At 33.9% G+C, this 23,637-nt stretch overlaps 1 protein-coding gene across 3 annotated transcripts in view; it reads right to left on the bottom strand.

Annotated features, from left to right (window-relative positions):
- Rasa1 (RAS p21 protein activator 1) overlaps window positions 1-23,637 on the bottom strand; it is a 76,149-nt gene that overhangs the window by 8,377 nt on the left and 44,135 nt on the right. For all 3 annotated transcript variants that reach the window (XR_005869873.1, XM_005065683.4, XM_021223472.2), the window contains exons 8-20: window positions 22,134-22,284; window positions 18,561-18,639; window positions 13,610-13,730; window positions 12,421-12,577; window positions 8,219-8,306; window positions 7,488-7,565; window positions 5,863-6,020; window positions 5,448-5,524; window positions 4,198-4,370; window positions 3,796-3,955; window positions 3,181-3,323; window positions 1,952-2,067; window positions 945-1,031 (exon numbers count right to left, since the gene is read on the bottom strand). Coding sequence is in view for 2 of the 3 variants with exons in the window: in XM_005065683.4 (XP_005065740.1) it covers window positions 945-1,031; window positions 1,952-2,067; window positions 3,181-3,323; window positions 3,796-3,955; window positions 4,198-4,370; window positions 5,448-5,524; window positions 5,863-6,020; window positions 7,488-7,565; window positions 8,219-8,306; window positions 12,421-12,577; window positions 13,610-13,730; window positions 18,561-18,639; window positions 22,134-22,284 (1,588 nt within the window). In the remaining variant the exon portion in view is untranslated. The remainder of the gene's footprint in view (window positions 1-944; window positions 1,032-1,951; window positions 2,068-3,180; window positions 3,324-3,795; window positions 3,956-4,197; window positions 4,371-5,447; window positions 5,525-5,862; window positions 6,021-7,487; window positions 7,566-8,218; window positions 8,307-12,420; window positions 12,578-13,609; window positions 13,731-18,560; window positions 18,640-22,133; window positions 22,285-23,637) is intronic.

Here is a 23,637-nt window from a genome sequence, read left to right as displayed (position 1 = left end):
TAATAACTAACTTTGGCAAGCATTCGTCCCCACAGTTTATAAAATTCCTTCTATAATTATAGAACTAATAACTTCACCTTTTTTATATTTCTTCTTAAAGAAAGCTCCTATATATAAGGTTTACTGAAAGTATCTTAATACTTAACTAGAAACCTGAACTGGCAACATTATTTCTGAATTTTTAAGGTAATTTTATATTAAATTACATGATTGCTACACAATTTAAAACTTTAAGGAAGGAAGATCGACTTCAGGTATGAAAAACTTCTAAAGCACCTTGTCACATTAAATTCAATTAGCAGATTCCCTGTTGTATTAGTTTACCAGAACACTTTGTCTTTCTTCCTACAGTTCTTCAGTTTGTCTTAGTGTAGAATTTTATTTAGGGTAGAATCAAATCCAGGCCCTCTCAGTGTTAATCTAGTGCCTTACTTCAGAGCTATGCCCTTAGGTCACTAATAGAAATTCTGTCTGCCTACAAAATTGACATTAGAAATGTAAAACCATATGTAAAGTGACTGGTAATATGTACTTTCCAAAAGCACTAGAAAACTATATTTGATTTATTTCTACTAAATATCTAGGTACTTTGTAGTGACTGAGATATGTTTAACAAATTGTTGAACAATATTAATCATATTAGGTGGTTGTAGGAGTTTTGCTTTGGTTCTGTTTAGTTCCTAACAGTTTATAACTTAAGCAAATAATTTAATTAAGTCCATATATGATCTCTCAGATTTCATTAGTTGCCAAAGCAGTTCCTAATGTGATAAACAGAATAAATGAGAGCCTGAAATCAAAGATGTTACTAATCAATTAAAACCTAGATGGTTCAACTACTGCACTTCTCCAAGCACTAATTTCCTCTATCTCTGCCTACATACACAAACAAATCAGTGTGTGATGCATACAGTGACTATGACAAATGAAAGAGTGACTCTTACCTAACAACTCTTGTTCTCATGGTGTTATTTGTAGGCCACTTACGCTGAACAGATTTCTGTAAACACCCATAAATATATCTCAGTGTCCTGCCAAAATAACATAAACATCTCAGGAAGTATCATAATGATAATCTACTGGTAACCAAAATTTTAATTTACCAACCAATATACCATATTGTAATACATTTGATCTGTTCATCTCAGAAAGATATTTTGTCAAAAGCAATAAGGACATTTATTAAGATAAATACAAACATAATGCAGTAAGATTGACTCCACTGATTTTAATTTGTGTTAAAGTATAAAACACGTTATTAGACAAGAGATACAGAGGAATTAAAGTTGTACTTGTTCTATTATTTTGACTTCTTCCATCTAAACAAGTGAATTTATTCATACTGAATTGTAAGCAGACATGGCACTGGTATCTTGTGTACCTATGTGACTTTGGCTTTTGTTTCCTGGGACTCTGATGTTAGGCAAGACTAGAAACTAGATTTACAGATACTGTCTGCATATCTGACACATGTCATTTATTCATTCATTCACTAAGATACAGTATAAGCCAGACTTACTCAGTCCATCTAAACATAGTTTAATTTGTAAACGTATGTGTTTCTATTTTCCCTTTTTGGGAGACAGGATCTTGGTATGTAGCCCAGGCTGGCCCAAACTCCCAAACCACTCCAATACTGGGAATATTGACAGGTGTTTTATTCTGGCTGCCTTAACATTTACTCTTTTTTCCTTAAACATAATTCATCTTTTTCTGTGTGTGGGGAGGGGGGTGCGGGTTGAGACAGGGTTTCTCTGTGTAGCCGTGGCTGTCTCAAACTCACAAATTTGCCTGCCTCTGCCTCTCAAGTGCTGGGATTAAAGGCATGCACCATCCACACACAGTTCATAATCCATCTTTTAAGTATTGAAAATCTGAGTATAATACCAAGAAAGCATTCATTAAAAGAAAACAGATTAGTTGATTTTTTGCAAATAATTTGACAACTTACGGTGGGAGTATTTCTGAAGCCATGAATATTTTCTCCACAAGCTCTGAAAGTATGTTCAATAGGTGTGCTAAATTAGTGTTCACATCTTCATTCTTTTCTAACTTTGATGGACTTAACTAAGAGAAGGAACAAATCAATACAAATTCATTTTAGTGATTATCAATTCAGATAAATCATGGCAAATGACCAGTTATTTTTTTTCCAAGCTGTCAAACTGTTCCACAAATGCAAATTCAATATGTTTGCTAAACATCCATTCCCAGATACTCAAGTGAACATTAAAAAGGAAAAACAAAACAAAACTGTTTTTAATGAGGTTCAAAGTAGGGGCTAAGGAAAATAGTCAAAATGTTTAAGTAGAATCGTAATCTCTTCTCAGAACTTTTCAAGTACACTGCACCCCCAATCAGTATGTTCTGATCTGCCAGATATCTGAAGGACTTTTGTCGATTTTCATAGTAAGTAATGCTGGAATTACCGATCGCCTGTTCCAAGTGTTAAAAAAAAGTATTTCCTTATTTTACTAACACTGTATCCACCAAGCATAAAGTTTTATACTGTCTTCCTTTGTAACTGTTCTGTAGCATCCATGAAATAGAATAGTTTTGCATGATTCTACTTATGACTGCATGGTTGCTTATGAACTCACACTGAAACCTTAATCATCTTAAAAAGATTATTATTCTTTTCATCCTGATCTTCAGAACTACTATAGAGCTCTCTAAGGAAAAGATGTTAGCATCCTTAGGTGTGACTTGGGTGCCAACAGGACACTATAAATGGGAAATTCCGCATCTGACTTCACATGATGGGCCAAAATCATAAAACAAGCCTCCTAGAACTGTGTCAAATGAACTTCAGTCACAAATATATTTCATGCTTAGACTTAGGTTCCATCCTAAAGATACCTTATTGTATATACTATTGTCCCAAAGTTTCAAAACAACTTTTTTTAGAGTAACAGAACACGTACAACAAAAGTCCCTTGGAAAAATGTTCAATTTATGTTTACATTTTCTTAAAGCAAGGTATACTTGATCAACAGTAGTAATTAGGAGAAATGCCAAGTGTGTGCACACATGTGCACGGTGTGTGTGTGGGGCGTGTTATAAATCTATTACAGAGGGCATAACTGCATTGACAAATTTTAGAAATGTACTTTCCCAGAGCTATAATCTGTTAAAAGTTCTCATTAAAATGGCTGCAAATATTAAACAATAAATTCCTACCTCACATGACTGTTTGCTTTCCATTATCTTTAAAATGGAGTCTTTTAAAGCATGGTGAACAAATTGTGTGGCAGTGGCTTTCATGTACTGCTCCATCAAGGTACTAGCAAGTGTTGTAGCTCGAAACAGGGTAGTGGCTTCATCTACACACAAAATGCAGGTTAGAGTACCTTAACAGAACTGTATTAATACAACTTAAGTCATGTACATTTTACATAAATATCAATGAGAAGAAATAAATACATTAAGCTGTGCAAAGCATAGTGATATTCGTTAGCCTCGGAACTGCTATAAATCTAGAAATATGGATGACATCTAACTTCTCATAGACTAAGTAAAAACTGATGTAATATGATAAATCCTATGCTATTGTTGATAATCACACGTTGAGTCTGGTTAAAGAAATCATTTTCTTACAGCTTCTAATACTTACTCTGCCGTGAGAGAATTAGAAAATAGCAACCCATTCCCATAATAAAGAATCTCAGATACTTTGTAAAATGATTTAAGTTTACAATCTCCAGTTTAATACACTAAAGACAGAGCCCACATGTTTGATATATAAAATCATATATATTTTTGTATTTTTCAAAGTATCACACATCCATATATTACCTTCCATACTTATCTCTCTGTCATTTAGTGTGCATAGCAACAATGATTCAAGCTTTTCATGAAGAAAAATCTTCAGTAGGATGCTGGCTAGTAGTGTTCGGTCTTGTCCACATACGTGTGATAAAGCATAGACTACATGAAGTTCCTTTTGTAGTATAAGCTAAAAATGACATAAAAGAAGACTGTGAAAGTATGTAGCATTATGTATCATTGGACACCAATGGGATGGTAAAAGAATATTATCTACTGAATACAATTGTTAACAATGGAGTACGTTTATAGCCTATATGTTTCTAGCCTTGTTTTTTATCTCTGGCTACTAGCATGCTACTAGTCTAAGACATTACTATTTAGCTTGATGGATTTTTATTAAATAGTTAACATTTATGTTTAATATAGTACCTCTTTAAATTCACTGTACTCTTCTTCTGGCATGATTTTTTCCATAGAGTAGCGTGCTCGAACACGCAGGGATCCTGGTTCAATACCTTTTAGTGGTATATGGGAGCTGAGTAGAAACCATTCATCTGTGGCATGTCCTTTCTGTAACCTGCTCAACTGGCATCGCATAAATACTACAAAAGAAAGACCACTATGGTCATACATTTTCTCAATAAAGTTTTATCAATGGTTTTTAATGTTTTTCATTAACCAAGCTTCAATAACATCACAAAGCCAATACTTAACTGGTCTGGTTATTCTTTTCATTTACTAAAGGCCTGCAACGTGACATTCAGTCATAGGTTGGGAATATGGGATTAAGAAATGATTAAGACATGGTGTCTGACGTGCATGGAGAATGTCTTAAGCTATCAAAGAGGATGCAGTGGGGTAAGTACTACAACAGTGGATAATACTTTCAGACACAAAGATACATAACAGCCTAAGGGAGTTAAAAATCCATTCCAGACAGGAACCTGTGAGTTGAGTTAGCAAGGCAGGTTAAAAAGGTAAAGCAATAAAGACCACAATCCAAACAAGTATGGCTTTCTTTCTGTGCCATTACTGTGCCATTTTATCATATAAGCAATAGAGAAACACATACAAATATAAGCAATTACAGAATAAACATTTATTCAGAGAGCTTCAGGTTTTGATTTGTCTGTCAGTACATATCATTGCTTACCCTAAAAGCCTGAGTTGTAAGAAGGCTTATTAACCTAATTCACCCTGATTAGAATCACTAAACCACTGCCATCTGTCCTACCAACAGGATAGGAAGAAGTGTGCTGCTCAGAATAGGGACAGAGTGTTGGCTATTACAACAGAAAACAGCACAGCTAAATATTCTAGAGCTAGGGATTAGTCTCCAGACTACTGCATAATACACAAATACTCTAACATTGAGCTACATCTCTAGTCTGAATGGAACCTTTAATATTTTAAGTAGGAAATAAGGGGAAGTTAAAAAATAGAAATGATCACCACTACCATTTTCTTGTCCTATTCTTTGGGGAAAGGAAGAGTAGATTTGTGTATTTTAAACAGTAAGGTCTACAGTACATATACTTTAGCCATTTTGTTCTTTCCTTAATAGTCTCCTGAGCAGTCAATGGTTAGTAGTATACTGCACAGCATGTTTCTCATCTCCATCTTAAGACAATATATACAACATACTTTCATTACTTTAGAAAGCTTTTTAATCAACTTACAGATATCTGGATCTTTGCTTTTCTTTGTTTTATTACTGAGCGTGATTTCAAATCTATTGATATCAGGAGGAAGATCACTAAGAAGAAAGGAGAAAAATTAGATATCTCTGTTTAAAAATTCAGTGTTACATTTAATATCAGATTTATATAACCTGTTACACAAGAATACTGGTAACTACTCTTAAAACTTCCTAAACCACTAATAACCAATTAAATCAAGCTCTAGAAAATATAGAAAACATTTTCTCAATACTTTTCAGTAATCCAAAGACATTAATAAAGATGAGAAATCCAACAAAAAAAACTACTGAAACACCTAACACCTGACAAATAACAGGAACTTAGATAATTTTATTTATAAACAATAGGAAACATGACTCTAAAAATGGATTGAATATGATAAAATAGGACTTACTCAAAAACAAATTCCTCTGACCATACTGGGTTTTGCCCCTCCCTTGCATGAGTTTTTGCTACTTGGACGCTATTCAGGTAGATATTACAATATGGATTAGTAAAGTGTTTTACTGGGAGTTTGTGGGCTTCTTCAATATGTAAAACAAGGCTGCTGACCTAAAGAAAACAGAAAAATTCATACCCAATATTTCAAGACCTGTATATAAAAACAGTGATTTGTTTTTCTTAGTAGTTCAAGAAATAAACTTTGCTAATCAGCTGTCACCATCCATTTCAAAACTCCAAATATCAATGTATGCTTCGTGAAGATTTTACTGCTCTAAAAGAGTCCAGGCTAAGTTTCTTAAGCCACTCATTTTATGATGCTACAGAAAAGACACATTCTAAGAAATTAATGTATCACCAGTGTAGGTGCCAGAACTGTTCATCTACTTCCTACTATAAAATACAGTTACTCTTTCTCTCTACCTTCAGTTGTGTAACCTTCAACATACAAGGCAGTCTCTGATCCTTGCCTTCCTTACATGTAAAATGTAGAAGACTACATGTGTATAAAGGATTAGTACATATAAAATTAAATGTCCTTGGGACAAAGGCCAAAATTTGCTACAGATAGTATGTCGTTACCTAAGAACAACTTTTTATACTTCCAATAAAACAATCTGTTAGCTGGGCGTTGGTGGCGCACGCCTTTAATCCCAGCACTCGGGAGGCAGAGGCAGGCGGATCTCTGTGAGTTCGAGACCAGCCTGGACTACCAAGCGAGTTCCAGGACAGCCTCCAAAACCACAGAGAAACCCTGTCTCGAAAAATCAAAAAAAAAAAAAAAAATCTGTTAAATTCAACAAGGTTACTAAAAATATTCATTAATAGGGGTCATTTTGCTCCATAAATATACAATGTCTTAACTTTCTTCAAAATTCCAACCACATTAGAGTTTGACTACTTCCAATTATCTAGGGGTAATTTTAATGCAACAACGAAAGATGTGATCCCCAAGAAATGAGTCAGTTATGGTTGTTCACACTTGTTATCCTAGCATTTAGGACACTGGTGTAGGATTAATGCAAGTCTGAACCTAGCCTAGGCTACAGACAACCCCTATCTCTAACAATGAAAACAATTAAGAAAAGGTAATCATGCAGTATATATCTAGATAAAGAAACTTAGCTTAACTTCCTATTAACAAAAGTATACACAAGGCTTACATTTTAATAAGACTGACTAGTTCCTAAAAATTGTGTAGTCGATCGCAAACAAACAGGATCCTGCTGTGAATATGATTAACTTTTCACAAGTATCTTTCATTTTACCTGAGATAATTTTCCAAGCAAGAAAAAGATACACAAAATAAGGGTTTCTGTTACTGCTTTTGAATTGTAACCAGAAAGACAATCTATTTTTTTTTAAGTTGGCACAGTAGACTAGGAAGCAGAGTACAAATATAAAGAATTCTGTTCCACAAAGCAATCTGCTATCAAGTCAAACAAGTGACAGCAAGGCTATAAAATGCTTGAAAGACTAAATCTTTCTATTTTTAAGAAATGTTGGAAAAATAGCATGTATAGAAAAAAATAAAGCGAAGTGATAGAAAATAAGACTGTAGACATGATAAAATTTCACCTGACGAAGGCGTTTATTAGATGTCCCTGGGCTACTTTTTCGTAAACTGCAAAATGCTTGCAGACCTTTCATCCAGTCCTACAAAAAAAACAGTATTGCAAAGAAACATACATGAGTTTATCCAATTATCAGTTTATTTTTATATTTAATTATTATTTCTATCCCTAGACTGCCATTTCTAGTATCAGAATATACTACACTATAATTTTCTATCTCAGCAAAATGAAAACAAAATAATAGTAGTTCTCTTACTCTAATACTTAAGTCAAGGGGCCTATCTAGGGCCACCTGATTCATATCCTTGCCTGACAGACAATGCTCTATTGTCAACAAAGAGACTGTCATTCACTTTTAACCCCGTTTGTTTCTTAAAGATTCTTCTCAGAAAAATAGTCATATTCATACAAAATATAGTTAAACTTTCCAGAAATATTACAACTAGCTGGGTTACTTCTGGGTTATATGGAGAACACCTCTAACTTAGGAAAATAGAATGATTTAAAATGATTAGCCTCAACTGAATTCAGAGTATGGTACTTTTTATCCTTAATAATTCTTCACTGTTTGTTAAAAAGGAAAAGAAAGCAAAAACTTGGACAGTTTCTCACTTATTAACATACTAAGGTTTCAGACATGCTTTCATAAAACTGTACCATAGTAGTTTTCTACCCTAGTTAAGAAAGAAGTTAGGCTAGCCCAGATCGCAATAGTTTTGGAAATAGTGATCTCACCTCAGCTTGTTCTGGAGTTTCTCCTGCAAAGTAAAAGATGTAATGTTCTTCACTAAAGTGCTGAACTACTATCTGAAAACAGTTTGGCCTTGGAACATAAACAAAAAAGGCATTAAGAAACTTAAAAAACATTAAAGAATTTATATCAACTTTAAAAACACCAAGTATAATTTAAGATTGTCATAATTTTTAATTTAGAGAAGTAGGTATTATGTCAGATTATGATGTCATGTGCATAAAAATTATGAAATTGAAATCTTATTAGCCTTTCAAGGTTTAAACTAAGGAGCAATATAAATTAACATTAAAATATACCATAAAAAGAAAATAAAAACACAGAAGTAGAATTACACATAACTTATTTGCAGAAACTGTGTACATGCACTCAAACATATATAGGAATGGTCTTTAAAAAAAAAGTTAATTCCTGTCCCTAAGCAGACTGAGGGTGGTTTAAATGTTCTTTATTGTAATTTTGTATATTTTCAATTTTTTAGTCATTTTTTCATCTATTAAATCAAAATCACCATCTCTCTTACACACCTTGTTCTGAAGTCTAATGACATAGTAGGTAGTATACAATGTTTGTTCAAATTCTTCTATAGAGTGAACTACTATAAATCATTTATCAAACAACTATATAATACTTAATAATTTGTATATGTTTTGGAGATGTGCTGACTTTATAGTTAAACAGTTTTATTAAGCATTATTCAGTATAACAAGGAAGGGCCTGTAAGTTTTCAGAACTCAATATTACTTGTGTTACTTTAGACAGATTTTTATCATATAAATTAGTTTAAAAATTTAAAACCTTTTCATGCTTTGGGAAAATCCTAACATAATGGAAAATGTGAACTGAGAATTTCTGATCTAAATATACTGACTGAGATTAGCCCTCCAGACTGGAAAAAAAAAAGTGTAGAAATAATAAATGGCCATGTAACGATACACAGAAAAACCAACACTGGGAAATTTGAAGGGACAAGCTCCTTTTGAGGAGAGCCTGACATCCAACCCTTCAAGGCCACAGACTGTAAGGCTGACATGCTAAACAACCTGAAATTAACTGTCTTCACATAACAAGGACAAACCAAAGTGAGGCTTACTTCCCAACCTTGAATTCAATCTTCAGTAATCCCCAAACTCTTCAAGAACACTATCTTCTTGAAGCAGTAACATTACTCAGCTTTTCACGCACAACATCCATCATTCATTGAAACATAAGCAGATCGTGTAAGAACCAGAACCAAACGAATGAAAAAGCCAAGAGGAAATCCGGGACAACAGGGGACCCAGTTTTCAAGTAAGTATAACTTAAATGTTTTTTTTTTTTAATTTACAGATGGAGAATGAGCTCTATAAAAATGGAACTTCTAAACTGAAAAATGTGATAAATAAAATTAATAAGTGGACCTAACTGAGGAACAATAGATAGTGAGCCATTAAATATTTAGTTTGAAGAAGAGATGGCAAGAAGATGTAAACACATAAACTCATATTTAGATGCATGGGACATGATACAACATGTTTAATATACATCCTAGAAGACGAGGAAATGGTGAAGAAGCACTGTTAAAAAAAAGGCATGCTAACAAAGATTTTCTAAGTTGACAAAAGAGAACAGGTCTTTTAACATAATCATTAGAATTTAAAAAAGTGTAACAGTGGGCACATTTTGGTTTTTCTAATGAAAAGATATCAGCATCTGGAAAAAGTTTAGATTCATTAGCGCAGATAGATGATAGATTACATATTAAAAGAGAAAAAAATGAAGTGACAGTGAATATGATAGAGGCATTAAGCTACAATCAATATGGTTAAAGAACTCGGTGAGAGAAGCTTCTTAATGCAGTGGTAGTGGTTAATGCAGACACATTACTGTTCAAAGTGCTGAGAATAAGCAACTGAGTGCTTGCTCAGTCTTAGATGAGACCAGGCAGAGAGAATTTAATAAGAATGGGGAGGAGTGTTATAAAATGCTGCCCTCTCCACATGGCCTGGAGGTTGCATATAACCCATAGCAACTATAGTCACCTACTTAAAACTTGCACAAGATCTAACCAGTTAAAGATTTCAGCATGAAGAGAGTAGGGAGGGCCCCACTCCTGGCAGAGGAGCTACTGGCAGTTGATGGCTGCTGGGGAAGGGAAGGTTACTTTTCTTTATGAGTGTGGCCACTAAAAGGTTATGTATGGCCAAGTGGATGAGCCCATGCTCAAGTTCACTACTTAGATTCAATAGGTTAAAAATGTTTTACAGAAAACAACTGCCCAAGAAAAATTTTATATCCTTTTAAATTACATTTTCAAAAATACCAGAGTGAATGATTTATTCTATGGAAAAATAAAGGTGTAACAAACAACTCTGCTGACAGTGGTCATTTGAATAATTATCACTGAAATAGCTTTCAATTTAAACTCCTAAAATGCTTTCTATATAACATACAGTATAGTTAAAAATAAACAGAAACTGGGAAAATTGCACAACCATGCAGGCGAACGTCTACACAGCAGTGCTATTCCAATATTAGTTAAGCAAACTATCAAAGAAAGTTATGCTTTCTTTCACATTTTACTTGAGTGCCACAAATCTATATAATTAGGCTTTACACTCTCACACAAAGCATGAATGTGCAAAGCATGCTAAAATATAACAGTACTCATCCACAAATTTGCCCTTTTGTGCTGATATTTGTACTGTATAATAACGTATAACTGGTATCAATTCAATTTGATTTATCCTGTTGTGTGATACAGGTATCTTTACTCTAAAAAAGGATATATATGATTGTGCTGATCTCTTTTCCTGGTCACATCCCAATAAAGATACATACAATAAAAAGTTGATACTAACTGGTCTATTTCAGGAGCAGAGATGTGTTTTCTCCAAGGAGAGATTTGACCTTTTTTCATTGACATAACTTTTCATATCAGGTTTTGAATCTGTTATTAAGTATTCATAACTAAAACACACTTAGAGTGTTATACTCTCAACAGTTAATTTCTACAAGGAACTCTGCATTAAAAGCAACAAATGACAATACAGTGTATTTATTGTTTTCCAACTGTCAAAACACATCTTTGCTCTACATTATTTTTGAATTAAGTTCACTCTATTCAGTAAATAGAACTATTCCCACAAAGAGGGTATTTCCTACAGAAAATATATTTTTAACAAAACTCTTCTTTTAACCAGGTAATTTTCTTTGATATCCAACGGTCATAGTCTGATCCCTTTTCTTCATATAAAACAAAACTCATGTGGCTGAAGCACCCTGGATTTTCTTACAGCGTTCATTCCTGTCCCCACCCCCACCCCCAGTTTTTCAAGACAGGGTTTCTCTGTGTAACAGTTCTGATTGTCCTAGAAATAGCCTCAAACTCATATAGATATGTCTGTCTCTGCTTCCCGAGTGCAGGGATTAAAGACATGTGCCAGCAACACCCAGCCAATCTTCATTTTTTTAAGAAAATGAAATTGTTTAGTATGTACTCAGATCTATAGACAAAACCTATGACCATGCCCATATTGCTTATTTTCCAGAAGAACAATGTTTCATTTGGTAGACCTCAACTGGGTTCTAAATCTAAGGCCTACATCTAATTCTCTCTTGCCACAGGTAATGCTTCTCTCCACACTGTACTACTCATAGCTGGGAAAGAAGTAACATGCTATTTCCATGCTGACTCCTTCAGTGAGTCTCGTCTTACATTCCTAAAATCAAATGTTATGTCCGCTTCCTACTGGATTCTTTAGCTCTAGTGAAGACACTTTTGTACATGAATAGTTGTTTCAATTAACATGTGGAGATTGGGGACTGAAAGGCCTTACTTTGCCACCTTGCTCCAACCCTAGTCTTTCATACTATGAGTGTGTTAGGGGTGGAATTCTTATCCTTACCATCATCTTGTTTTGTTTTAAAACAATCCCTTCGATAAAAGGAAGAAAAGATAATAACAAGATCAAGGTGATTTCTGAATTACTTCAATAGCTAGTCCTACTACTGAAATGCCATTCCACGTATGGCTGCCTAATAGTGTTGAATTTCACACAGAACTTAGTGAAAAGTTGAGGAAATAAAACCTTAAAAATTAAATCAATTTTAGATAATTTTATGCTCTTAAAATTAAAATTCAAATCATCTGAAAATATTCACTATTTTTATTATTAAACCAATATTTAAAAAAAAAGTGTCTTACCTGCCAAAAAGACTATCATGAACAACATAGACAGAACACACACTCAGATCTATTAACCCTTTTGGTTTTGTAGCTCGTTTTTCACTTTCAAAATAAATAAGCTGGGCGTCACTACCCTCTAAGATAAAATATAAATTTTTCCAGCGTTTTCCTTTGCCTGTTAAAAAAAATAATTTTCTTTCTTTAGGAACTAAGAAATAGTATTTTCAGAATACAAAAAAAATTAAATACATTTTAGTTTTCATTCTAAGAACAGATCAATCTATGTATAATTACAAAATACCCATAACCTATATAGAAAATTGCCTTTTGTTATTACTCCTTGTTTAATGAATTAATGAAGGGTGGAGTTCATCAGAATACTTTAACTATGTCTTCAGAAATTTTATTATGATAAAATCTTCAAAATTCCTGATTTAAAGTAGTTGTTTTTCCACCAACACTCACTCCTCAATACCTTAGTGTCAAACTGAGGTAAGATCTATAAAATCAAAATTTTGGTACCCTGAAGGCCATGAATTTCTGTTTAAAAAAGGGGGGGGGCATCCAACAATGTGAGATGCACTCTCACCCTGAACTCTTGGGGGAGGGTCTAGGCCCTGCCCTGGATGAAATGACAGACTATGCACACCCCCATGGAGGGCCTCACCCTCCCTGGGGGAATGAGGGAATAATGGAGGAGTTGGGGGGAGGGCACAGGAGGAGAGGAGGGAAAGGGAGAGGGACCTGGAACTGACTTTTGAACCAACCATGTTTCTAATCTAAATTTAAACTTAAAAAATAAAAATTTAATAAAAAAAAACAAATAACAACAATAACAAAAATAGCATAACATCACCTACTACAAGGAAGGTGTAGAAGCTAGAACTGAAAAACGGCTATGAAGGTTCCAAGAATGTTTTATGAGTAGTGGCCCTATTCTTTCTTGTTATATTCAATCTACACAATGGACATGAAAAAAGAAAAAAAGGGGGGAGGGGAGCCTGAAACTAAGTCAGGGTTTAATGACACACTTGGAATACACGCTTGTTCTAAAACCCTGGTTAGATAAACAAGTATTAGTGCCTGATAATCAATGACAAAACAACTGACTATATCTTACAGTAAGTTTTATGTATAATATTTATGACTATCATATGGTGAGCAATAAAATCCTAAATTAAAGTCTTAGTCCTAAAAGTTGACTTACCCTTCTTCAGAAGGTAACCTTTCTTAACAATGTTTTTATAAAAGGCATCCTTTGTTTTACGACGAATTGTATTATAGATTTCCTTCCCATCCACAGTATCATTGAGTACTTGTTCTTGATCCTGAATTGTAAAGAAACACTAAAATTATTCATGAAAATATATCAAATTACTAATTAAAAAGCAGGTAAAATATTTCTAATACTAAAATCTAAATTCTCAGAAAGGTTTATCATTTCTCAAGAACATCCCTCATGGACAAAACCTCAGTCAGAATTAAGTGGCAAATGAGGAGGCATGTGAATTAGAGCAAAGTCGTGTTGGTGAATGTTCTTTATCTCTGAGAAACACCAAGTAAGATTAGAAAGCTAACCAGTTGAATCAGGACACATCCCCACCTTAACCTCAGTTCAGCACACATGACCCAGCACACTATTACAGCCACACCTGGCACTTATAAACTATCTGAAATAAGACACTTTTCTTCTCACTACTTCACAGCTCTCTCTTGCTTCAAAACTTCTCATGGCCTTCTATCTCTTTTACACCAACGCACCACATTTACTATGACCTACACTTATTCCTTTTTCCTTAAGGACATTTAAAACAAGGCTACATTGTTCAGTTCCTATTATGTGTTAAGGATGAAATGAACAGTATGCTTTGAACTTCATTTTTCCTATGCTTGATTTTACATAATAGGCATTAGTAATGCATATAAAGCAGCTGACATTAACTGCTAAATTGCCTAAAGAATTACGTCACAAATATAAAAAAATCATGATCATCCTAAATACATTAATTTTCAATTGTATCAGGTATGTTAAACTGAATTTTAATCTTCCCATTTATGTACAGCAGTTCTTGTATTTTGAAAGACTATTTTATGGTATTGAGCCATTTGGAGGCTCTGTCAAGTCTATTCAATTTGTCTATTCAATTTCTTGTACATACAGAACTTTAAACTATTTTCATGATCACATTTTTGTTCTATTTTGAGACATTCTGTTTCATTTCCTTTCTCAGCAATAATAAGATGGCAAGAAACGCAAGCATTAATTACTTCTGATAAAGGTGACAAACTATGACATGCATGCTAAATTCAACCCACTATCTCTCGCTTACTTTGTTGTTGTTTGTGGTTTGAACCTACAGCATTCTGCATGCTAGGCAAGTGCTCTACTACTCAATTATATCACCAGGTGCCCCAGCTCCAAGCCCAGTCCTCTTTTTTTGTATAAAAAGTTTTACTGGACCACAGCCATGTTAATAATATGGTCTGTAGTTGTTTTCAATTACTAAGGTAGAGTTAGGTATTTGAAATAGATTGGGCATAAAACGTAATGTATTTACTACCTAGAGCTTTCTAGAAAATCTTTGCTAATCCCTGGTAAAGATACAAGGATGCAATAGTAAAGTAAGTCCTCTGTTGTATCACCCTTAGCTTTTAATGCATTGCCAGGTATTATAGCATCTTGAAAAGGGTAAGAGGACATATTCTTGCCTTTTGTTATATTATTCATTAAACAGCTAATGAAAACTTTAAACTTTTTAATTTTCTGTTATGAATGATGAGAGGGAAATGAGAGGAAAATATTGACATTTACTATAACAATGAATGAATTTAAAGAAATTGCTACACTATGGACTTACTGTGAGGAAATTAATTTGATAACCAAATATCTTACTATGATACACAATATATTTTCTCAAAACTAAGAATCAATGACTATTTCTAAAAAAAAAAAATAGGGAAATTTGAACCATTAGTCATATATAACAAGAACCCTAGCCAACTAATATATGTATATATGTGTGTGTATGTATCTATATAAACACACACACCATATGCACATATATATTTATACACACATACATTTCTTATCTGGTTAGTCATTTAATAGAGTTATCATGCACTATTATGACAAGAATGAAATTATCCTACTTTGCTAAATGGAAATTATTAATGTTCCTTAAATTTTTTACATCATTTTCATCATGAGAGTTTGTGAATTCATGCTGAAAACAAGCTTATAAAAGGGATATTGAAGGAAAACATAGAATTTAAAAAATGACTGGAATATTCTAAGTTGGTATTTGTTAAGTATGAAAACATTTTACAATTAGAGAGCAATACACTACTTTTCACCAAAATGACCTAAGGACAAGAACATTAGGCATTGAGCCATCTCACCTGTTCTTTTATTCTAGTGTCTTCTCCATGAAGTACTAATTCTAAGACTTGCTTCTTTCTTTTTGTTTTTTTTGTTTTTTTTTTTTGTTTTTTTGAGACAGGGTTTCTCTGTGGCTTTGGAGGCTGTCCTGGAACTAGCTCTTGTAGACCAGGCTGGCCTCGAACTCACAGAGATCCGCCTGCCTCTGCCTCCCAAGTGCTGGGATTAAAGTCGTGCGCCACCAACGCCCGGCTGGCTTGCTTCTTTCTATACAAGCTAATGTCTGGGCCTATAGGGTATGGAGGGTTAACTGATTTTGCCAATTGGTCAAGTTGTTCATCAGAAAATGGATACTAATAGCCTTTATATGTTTTAATAGACTACCAACTAAAAGACAAGTATATGTTTTTACTATTCAAATTTCTGCTGAAACCTACATTCATTCCATGGCTAACACAGTATACTATTACTGACATTTAATTGCCTGTGTAGAACTACATTTATTTAGTAATATCCACTTTTGAGGCATTCAACTCTTTGTAGACATTTTATTTCATTATAGAACTAACACAGTACACTATCACTAACATTTAATTGCTTTTATAGAAATACTTTTGTTTCACAGTAACCATTTTTGAGACATTCAACTCTCTGTAGATAATTTATGCAAAGCATAGCAACATAAGGTTTCTTTGGTTTGGTTATATTAAGAGTTAAAGTCACTAAATATCTGAAACAAATCATATTCTAACTGTTTGGTGTTACATGTTTATATTTCTCACTGTAAAATTAAATTAGAAAATAAAAGTTCAAATTTAGGATGGACTACTTTATTACTTAATTTCTACATAAAACTTGTAAACTTATGAGACAAACTAGAACCATTTCTAACTCAACTAGCCAATGCAGAACTAAGGATATAGCATGCAGGAACTGGATTACTAACACCTAATAACAGTTCTCAGCAATAGTTTCTAAAGAAACTGTCAGCAGTCAAGGTCTCTCAGACCTGCTAACAAAAGCGAATACCCATGCTCATTACAGTTAATAGAAGGTTGTCAAGAAAGAATGGAAACTAAAGATTGATTTAAACTAGTAAGATCTAGATAGATAAATAATGATATAAATACAGGAAGCACATAGAGATAAGACATATATACATGATAAACTGGAAGCTACCTCCTAAAGAGAGTGATTCAGCTAATATTTACACAGCACCCAGTTTTACAGCCTATTTGAGGTAGTGGAAAATGAAGGAAAATATTAATACAATACTGTCACAAGGATAAGATAGCCTCTGAATCTACATGTAACTTCAGAATAATAACTCCCCAGTTAACTGCAATTAGTTCAATATACAACCATTTGAAATGACCTAACTTGTAAACAGTGTAAGGGAACACCAAACTTTTTTCACAGTACTTCCTGTATCTTTACTTCACTCATTCTACTTAAAACAAAACAAAATTTCTTTTTTTGTTTTCCTTTTGTTCTTGTTTAAAGGCATGGCCTAGAACTTCCGATGTAGACCAGGGTGGTATCTTACTAGCAGCAATCCTATCTCTGCCTAAGGAGCATGAGATTACAGGTGTGCATACCTCATAGAGCAGTCTCTGCTATGTCCTGTCATGGAACACTTCTGACAGGACAAGTGGAATACAGAACAGCTACTCACCTTGCCTGTTAACCAGTATTTACTACTCTCTTGTTCCAGCATTCCTGCCTTGTATACCAAGGGCTGCCACTTATTAACCCATCACTCTCACTATCCTTTTACTCTGCTTGAGTATACAGACATGCTCTTCCCATGATAACACTATAGGCAAATGAAGTAATAAAACATTTAAACTTCTCTTGTCCTTAATATTCTTCCATCATTTTTTAAACCTGCATAAGACTGGCTCTGAAAGCTGTGCCATCTTCATCTTTCCCTCCAAAGAATTTACTCCTTTCCCTAGTATTACTCTGTCCTGACCATTGCTCTCTCCCTTCAAAGAAGGTACAGAGTACTGTAAGTCTGGCAAACAAACAACCCAGGTCTGTGGGGGAGGGGAGCACAACCAGAACTTATACCACCCACTCTAACTCTCAGGGTCATGACCATGCAGGAGCAGGAAATATGTGAGAGTCGGAAGTGGGGGTGAAGACGACCAATGCCATTCTCTTGACTCAACATAACTGCTGCAATTATTATAATTCACAACAACTGTACTTATCTATACTGGGTCCTTACTAGACTGGCCCTATCAACAGTCAATCACAGAATGGGGAGGGACTCACTAGGCACTAGTCTATACCTCTGATCTATTGATAGATTCTGGAAGAAGTGAGAATCACTGTCTTTAGTTGTGATACCACTCCTGAGAACATCACAACTCCAGCAGAGCTCCAAACACACGGTTACACAGACAGCCCTGGTTAATCTCTGTGGGTCACAAAACAAAATTAACAGACTGAATGAGAGGCATTTTTGGGGAGGAGGTGGGGCGGACAAGAGGTGAGGGAATAGTCAGTAAGCATGCATACATGTGTAAAACTGTCAAAGAACAAATTTAATAAAAATGAACAAAAGACAGAAAAAGAAGCTACCAAGGATTTATTGATATCTACTAAGGACTTACGAATTATCTAATGTGAACAATTTGAAAAAGTAAAGAAATTGAAATAATATGTAGTTTTAAATACTATCCAGTTTTAGCAGAATCTATGCTTATGTAGCTACAAAATTATTTTTACAACAAGATGTAAATTATTTTAAGCAATAAAAATTAATACTGACCTGCATTGGTACAGGTTCCTTAAGATAATAGCCTTCAACAATTTGTTCTTTCCGATAGTGATCTATGATATCCCCGATACTGTTAAAATAAATAACTGTATAAATTTCTTAGAATCTTGTTACCAAGGATTATCTATTCATAAGTACCTTTTGAGAGCATATAATATGAACATATTCATAGAATAAAATCATAATAGTCACATCATTTTATAAAAATCGAAATGTTCCAAATACAGGTTTACAGGTTAGATTATGTAAATTAAAAGTTTTGGTTTCCACAAATACACAGCCAAGTCAATGACACTACAGTCCATAGGCAGGAAGTGACACTCAGTGAGAAAATGATTACAAGTTATGATTTTAAAAAAACAACCCTTCACACATATGAAAAACTAACAGAAATGGCATCTATTTAGCAAATGATAAACTAAGAACTTTTGTCATCAAATCATAAACATTTGCTTTTGCTTAAAATGTCATTATAACACATGAATACTTAGGTGAAAATACAAGTCAAAAGAAGAAAAACTAATACAATTCTGCCTGTACAGTTGTCACTGTGATCAAGCCCCTAGTTGAGTGTCATAGGCTCCAGCAGGGAAAAAGCTACAGATGCTGTTTAGAGGAGTGGACAGGATTTACATCCACATTTCCTAGCCAAACATAGTAGAACACACCTTTAAACTAGCACTGGGGAAGCAGAGGCAGGTGGATTTTTGTAAGTTCAAGCAAGATGGGACTGATCTATACAGTACCATGACAGCCAAGGCTACATAATGATAACTTGTATCAAAAAATAATTCTTACTGTGTTCATTCCCACAGATTAGTTCTGTTGTCAGATTTAGTCAAAGGTTCTTTTTACAGTGCAAAATAGTTACTGCTGAAACTCACAACCTTGTCTGCTAAACATTTAGCTATAGTTTGACATCTTATCTCCCTCTCTGAAACTCAGGGAACAATGTGGAAAAGGGAACAGAAAGAATGTAAGAACTGAATGAAAGGGTACAGTGTTCTAAGTAGACTGTCTCCCAGAGATGGCATGGCCACTGCATTCATGAACCCACAACTGTTAACTACACACCACTGGCAAGATTCAACCTCCAATCACCCTGAAATGGAGAAGAGAGGGCTCATGAGGGCCACCCTTCCCTGGGGGGGGGGGGGGTCTATAGACAATCAATAGTGACTACAAAGAGAAAGCTATTTTCTTCAGTTATAGTAGCCACTGGGAGGGGGCTTATTTATAAGACAAGTTTCTAAAGACACATGTAATGTACTTTAATTTAGTACCCACAGCATAAACTGTTTGCATTTCTTCCTGAACTACAAAACTGTTAATCTTCAATGTATTACTAAAATCCCACTTTCTTTTTTTACCATTATCTAAATTCTATCCTTTTTAGTGATTCCCATGCCTATTTGTATTTTCTTTCAATTTACACAACTTGAACATCATCTTTTATAACAGTTCAGCGCATTAATAATGTAGAAATGCTATTTTTTCTTTAATTTGTATGCAGCACAGTAGATTTCACTAAATAGATTAATCAATGAATGTATGCTGAATTCAGTTTGGTGCTAATGCCTCTCCTTTTCTAAAGTTATACCAAAGCTGTAGCTCAGTAGTTACTTCATGAAACAAAGCAAAAAGTCTAATGGGAAAACAGAATACCATAGTATGCCTCTGTTAGAGCTAATGAATATTATATCGGATATTCATATTTAAATAATAGCAAATGTGTGTTTCCTTCTAAATTACTTCCTAGAAAATATTTCTAATAGTGTTTTTTTTTCTGTTTACCAGCCACATAATCTGGGCCTTCTTTTTATTTTTACATTTGGGGTACATGAAGGCATGTGTGTAGAGGCCAGAGGGCAGCTTTTGAGAATCAGTTCTCTCTTCCCACCATGGGTTCCAGAAATCAGACTCATGTTGTCAGGCTTGCATAGAACATGGTTTTCGACTCTCTGAGCTATCTTGTTACCCTTTTAGATTTCACTCAAAGAATAAACAAACAACAAACAAAATTAGAAACAAGGTACGTGAACATTTTAAGATCGATATATCCATAGGGAATGAAAGTCAGATTTGAGGAGTGGTAGAGACCATGTTTAATATTTTGCAAGCACTCTAATAATTTAAGAATGTGTAAAAATTCCTGAATTTCTTTCTTCTTGTTCCTTATGTTCTCTAATTACAAGGACTACCCTTTACAAAGCTAATCAAGAGCCCACAGTTTATAAAGATTGTCCATGTTTGTAAAGATGAAGTTTATATAAAAAATCTTGAAAATAAATAATCCTATGTGAATCAGCTCATGCTTGTGGCAGATGGAATGAAAATGGTCACCATAGTCTCAGGGAGAAGAACTATTAGGTTTAGCCTTGCTGGAGAAAGTGTGTCACTGGGGGTGGGCTTTGAGGTTTCAGAAGCTCAAGCCAGGCCCAGTGTCACTCTTCTCCTGCCTATGGATAAAGATACAGAACTCTCAGCTACCTCTCCAATAGCATTTCTGCCTACACAACAACATGCTTCCTGGCATGCTGAGAATAGACTATAAACCTCTGAACTGTTAGCAGGTCCAGTTAAATATTTTCTTTTATAAGAGTTGCTATGGTCATGGTTTCTCTTCATAAAATATAACCCTAACCAAGACAATATATTTTTTTTTTACAAAAATCTTAATTTGGTATTTAGTAATTTACTACAAATGTATGCTTTCAAATGTATGTTCCAAGTCTCGTTCCAAGTCTCCCAAAACCTTGATAATGGGAAAATCTAATTTAAGATAAATTAAAACTCTAGCAAGCTAAATTCTAGGTGAAGAAGTCTAAAACCAGGTACTAGGGTAGCTTAAGTATAAGGTACGCAAATGTCTCAAATTACATCTTTCATCTAACGTTTTTTAACTGTCCATTAAACTTCTGATAAGCAAAAGATCTTCTCACTGGATTATTGTTTTCTTCCAGGTAAGGCAGCTGTTGGAGCTTTATGAACTTGAGACTGGAAATTACAGCATTCTAATTCACGGGCAATACTAGTGTGGTATTAACAAGTTAAGCAGGTAAATATATTTTAAAAACAAGACTATTCCAGCCCCGAAAGAGGAAACAGTACTTTCATTATCAAAGTAGGCAAAAGTTTCACTCAGCCTTTTCTTTTCCCAAAGAATTCTGTCACTCTGTATCTTACAGTTTCCTCTATTAATTTAATTACTTTTCTAAGCAAGCAACTAAAATTCACCATTAATTTTAAGACAAAGTTTTCATAGAAGTTGAGAGGTAAAAACTAATCATGGCACACAGAAAGTATCAACATTAGAGGATAAGCCACAATTATATAATGACATTTTTAAAAACCAGATACCTCCTAGGGAATTACTAACAAACAGATTATACAGAAATATTTTATTAATCAATAAGATATTTGGGAGTAGACGAGCTATTAATATTCATTCTTGATTGCTTTAAAAGCAATCTCAGATAAGATACTGCTACTAGAAATTTTATATTTTGAGTCCAACTATTTTTCCCACGACTAAAAGATATTTTAAACTGTTTCATGATTTACCTGTTATAATATCGGCCTCCCATCATAAACTGGTTGTTAGGTGTTGGACAAATTTTAAATCGCTGAATATTTTCATTAGTCCGAAAATACAGGGAATAATCACCAGGAGTATTATCTGAAGGCCTCACAAGAAAGCTGCAGACTTGCCCAACTGTAAAAATTAAGTTGTTAGCTTTATACTCTATCAAATAAAAGGAAAATATACTAAGTAATCTAATTAGGAAGTATATTCAAAGTCATAAGCACATGTAAATTTTTATTATAAAACTTTAAGACAGTGTTTCCTATTTTCAGTTTATGACTTAAAACCACTCATACTGCTTCTGGTATATCTTAACTAGTTTTATTTCCTAGACATATGGAACTGAAAATCTGTAACAGTAACCTCTGCAGTCAGGCCTCTATCCTTCCTTCTCAGAAAGAACCTGACAGTGACAGTGACTAAAACAATTCCATCAAATGTTAATCTCCTAAAGAAGATCTTCAAAAGTTAAACTAATTTTACCTAATAGTGTACACTGTCTGTGGATTTCCAATTAATGATTAACAAGTAAAACTGTAATATAACTGTATAAGCACTTACAAAGGCAGGTTCAAAATAGCTTAAGTATGTGAGCATACCTTCCACAGTCAATACATACATATCTGTTATTTTACTCACTCAGTATCATCCTGAAAAGGTACATAAAAAATAATTTCTTCAATTAGCAATGGCCCCTAACACTGTAATGTTTCCTTTATGGTTAAGTATTGGTTAACAGAAAGATTAGTGATTGACTCTTATAAAAAAAACCATACCTAACACAGTATCACATGTAATGAGTAATGATTCCAATCATTCAGTTTAGGCTCTTGCAATCAAGACACTTGGTGTGCAATTCAAAGAAGTATATAAGTAAATAAAAATCTGTACAAACTGCAATTTAATATATGATAAAGAAAACCCTCGGTGACAGTGAAACTTTCTGTTTCTTCTTCAATGTAAGATGGGAATCATGTGTAAATTTATACATGAATGTGCTTGTCATTTCGGTAAAGTGTCCACTCTTTCAAAATGAGTATATGAATGAGTAAAAATACAAATGAATCTAAGAAATATGTTTAGATTCTTTTCATGTTTACACGCCTAAGAAAATCATGGATACTTCAAGTATTTGGTGATTCAATATTGAAATATAAGCCTACACCAACAACTCACTAAAATGCGTATTTTTGGTTCCGCCCATAAGCTGATGCCATAGCACTCTGGTTTAAGCATGATCTGTATATCTATCATTGCATGTTTTATGACTTTTCTGAACCTACTTAGTGCAGGTTAATGCATTAAGCACTTCAAAAACTGCCTCAAATCCTATATGAAAGTAAGTCACTGATTTAAAATATAATGACATCTTATATAAACTAAGATCGCATACTTATGAATTTTATAGGGTACCCTATAAAATACAGGAACTACCAATTTTTCCAGAACTATAACATCTAAATACATATAGTAGATTGATTG

The sequence above is a fragment of the Mesocricetus auratus genome, unplaced genomic scaffold (assembly GCF_017639785.1).
Source record: "Mesocricetus auratus isolate SY011 unplaced genomic scaffold, BCM_Maur_2.0 Super-Scaffold_100020, whole genome shotgun sequence".
NCBI lineage: Eukaryota > Metazoa > Chordata > Mammalia > Rodentia > Cricetidae > Mesocricetus > Mesocricetus auratus.
The sequence above is the reverse complement of the archived record's forward strand: the minus strand, read 5'-3'. Positions and strand labels throughout refer to the sequence as shown.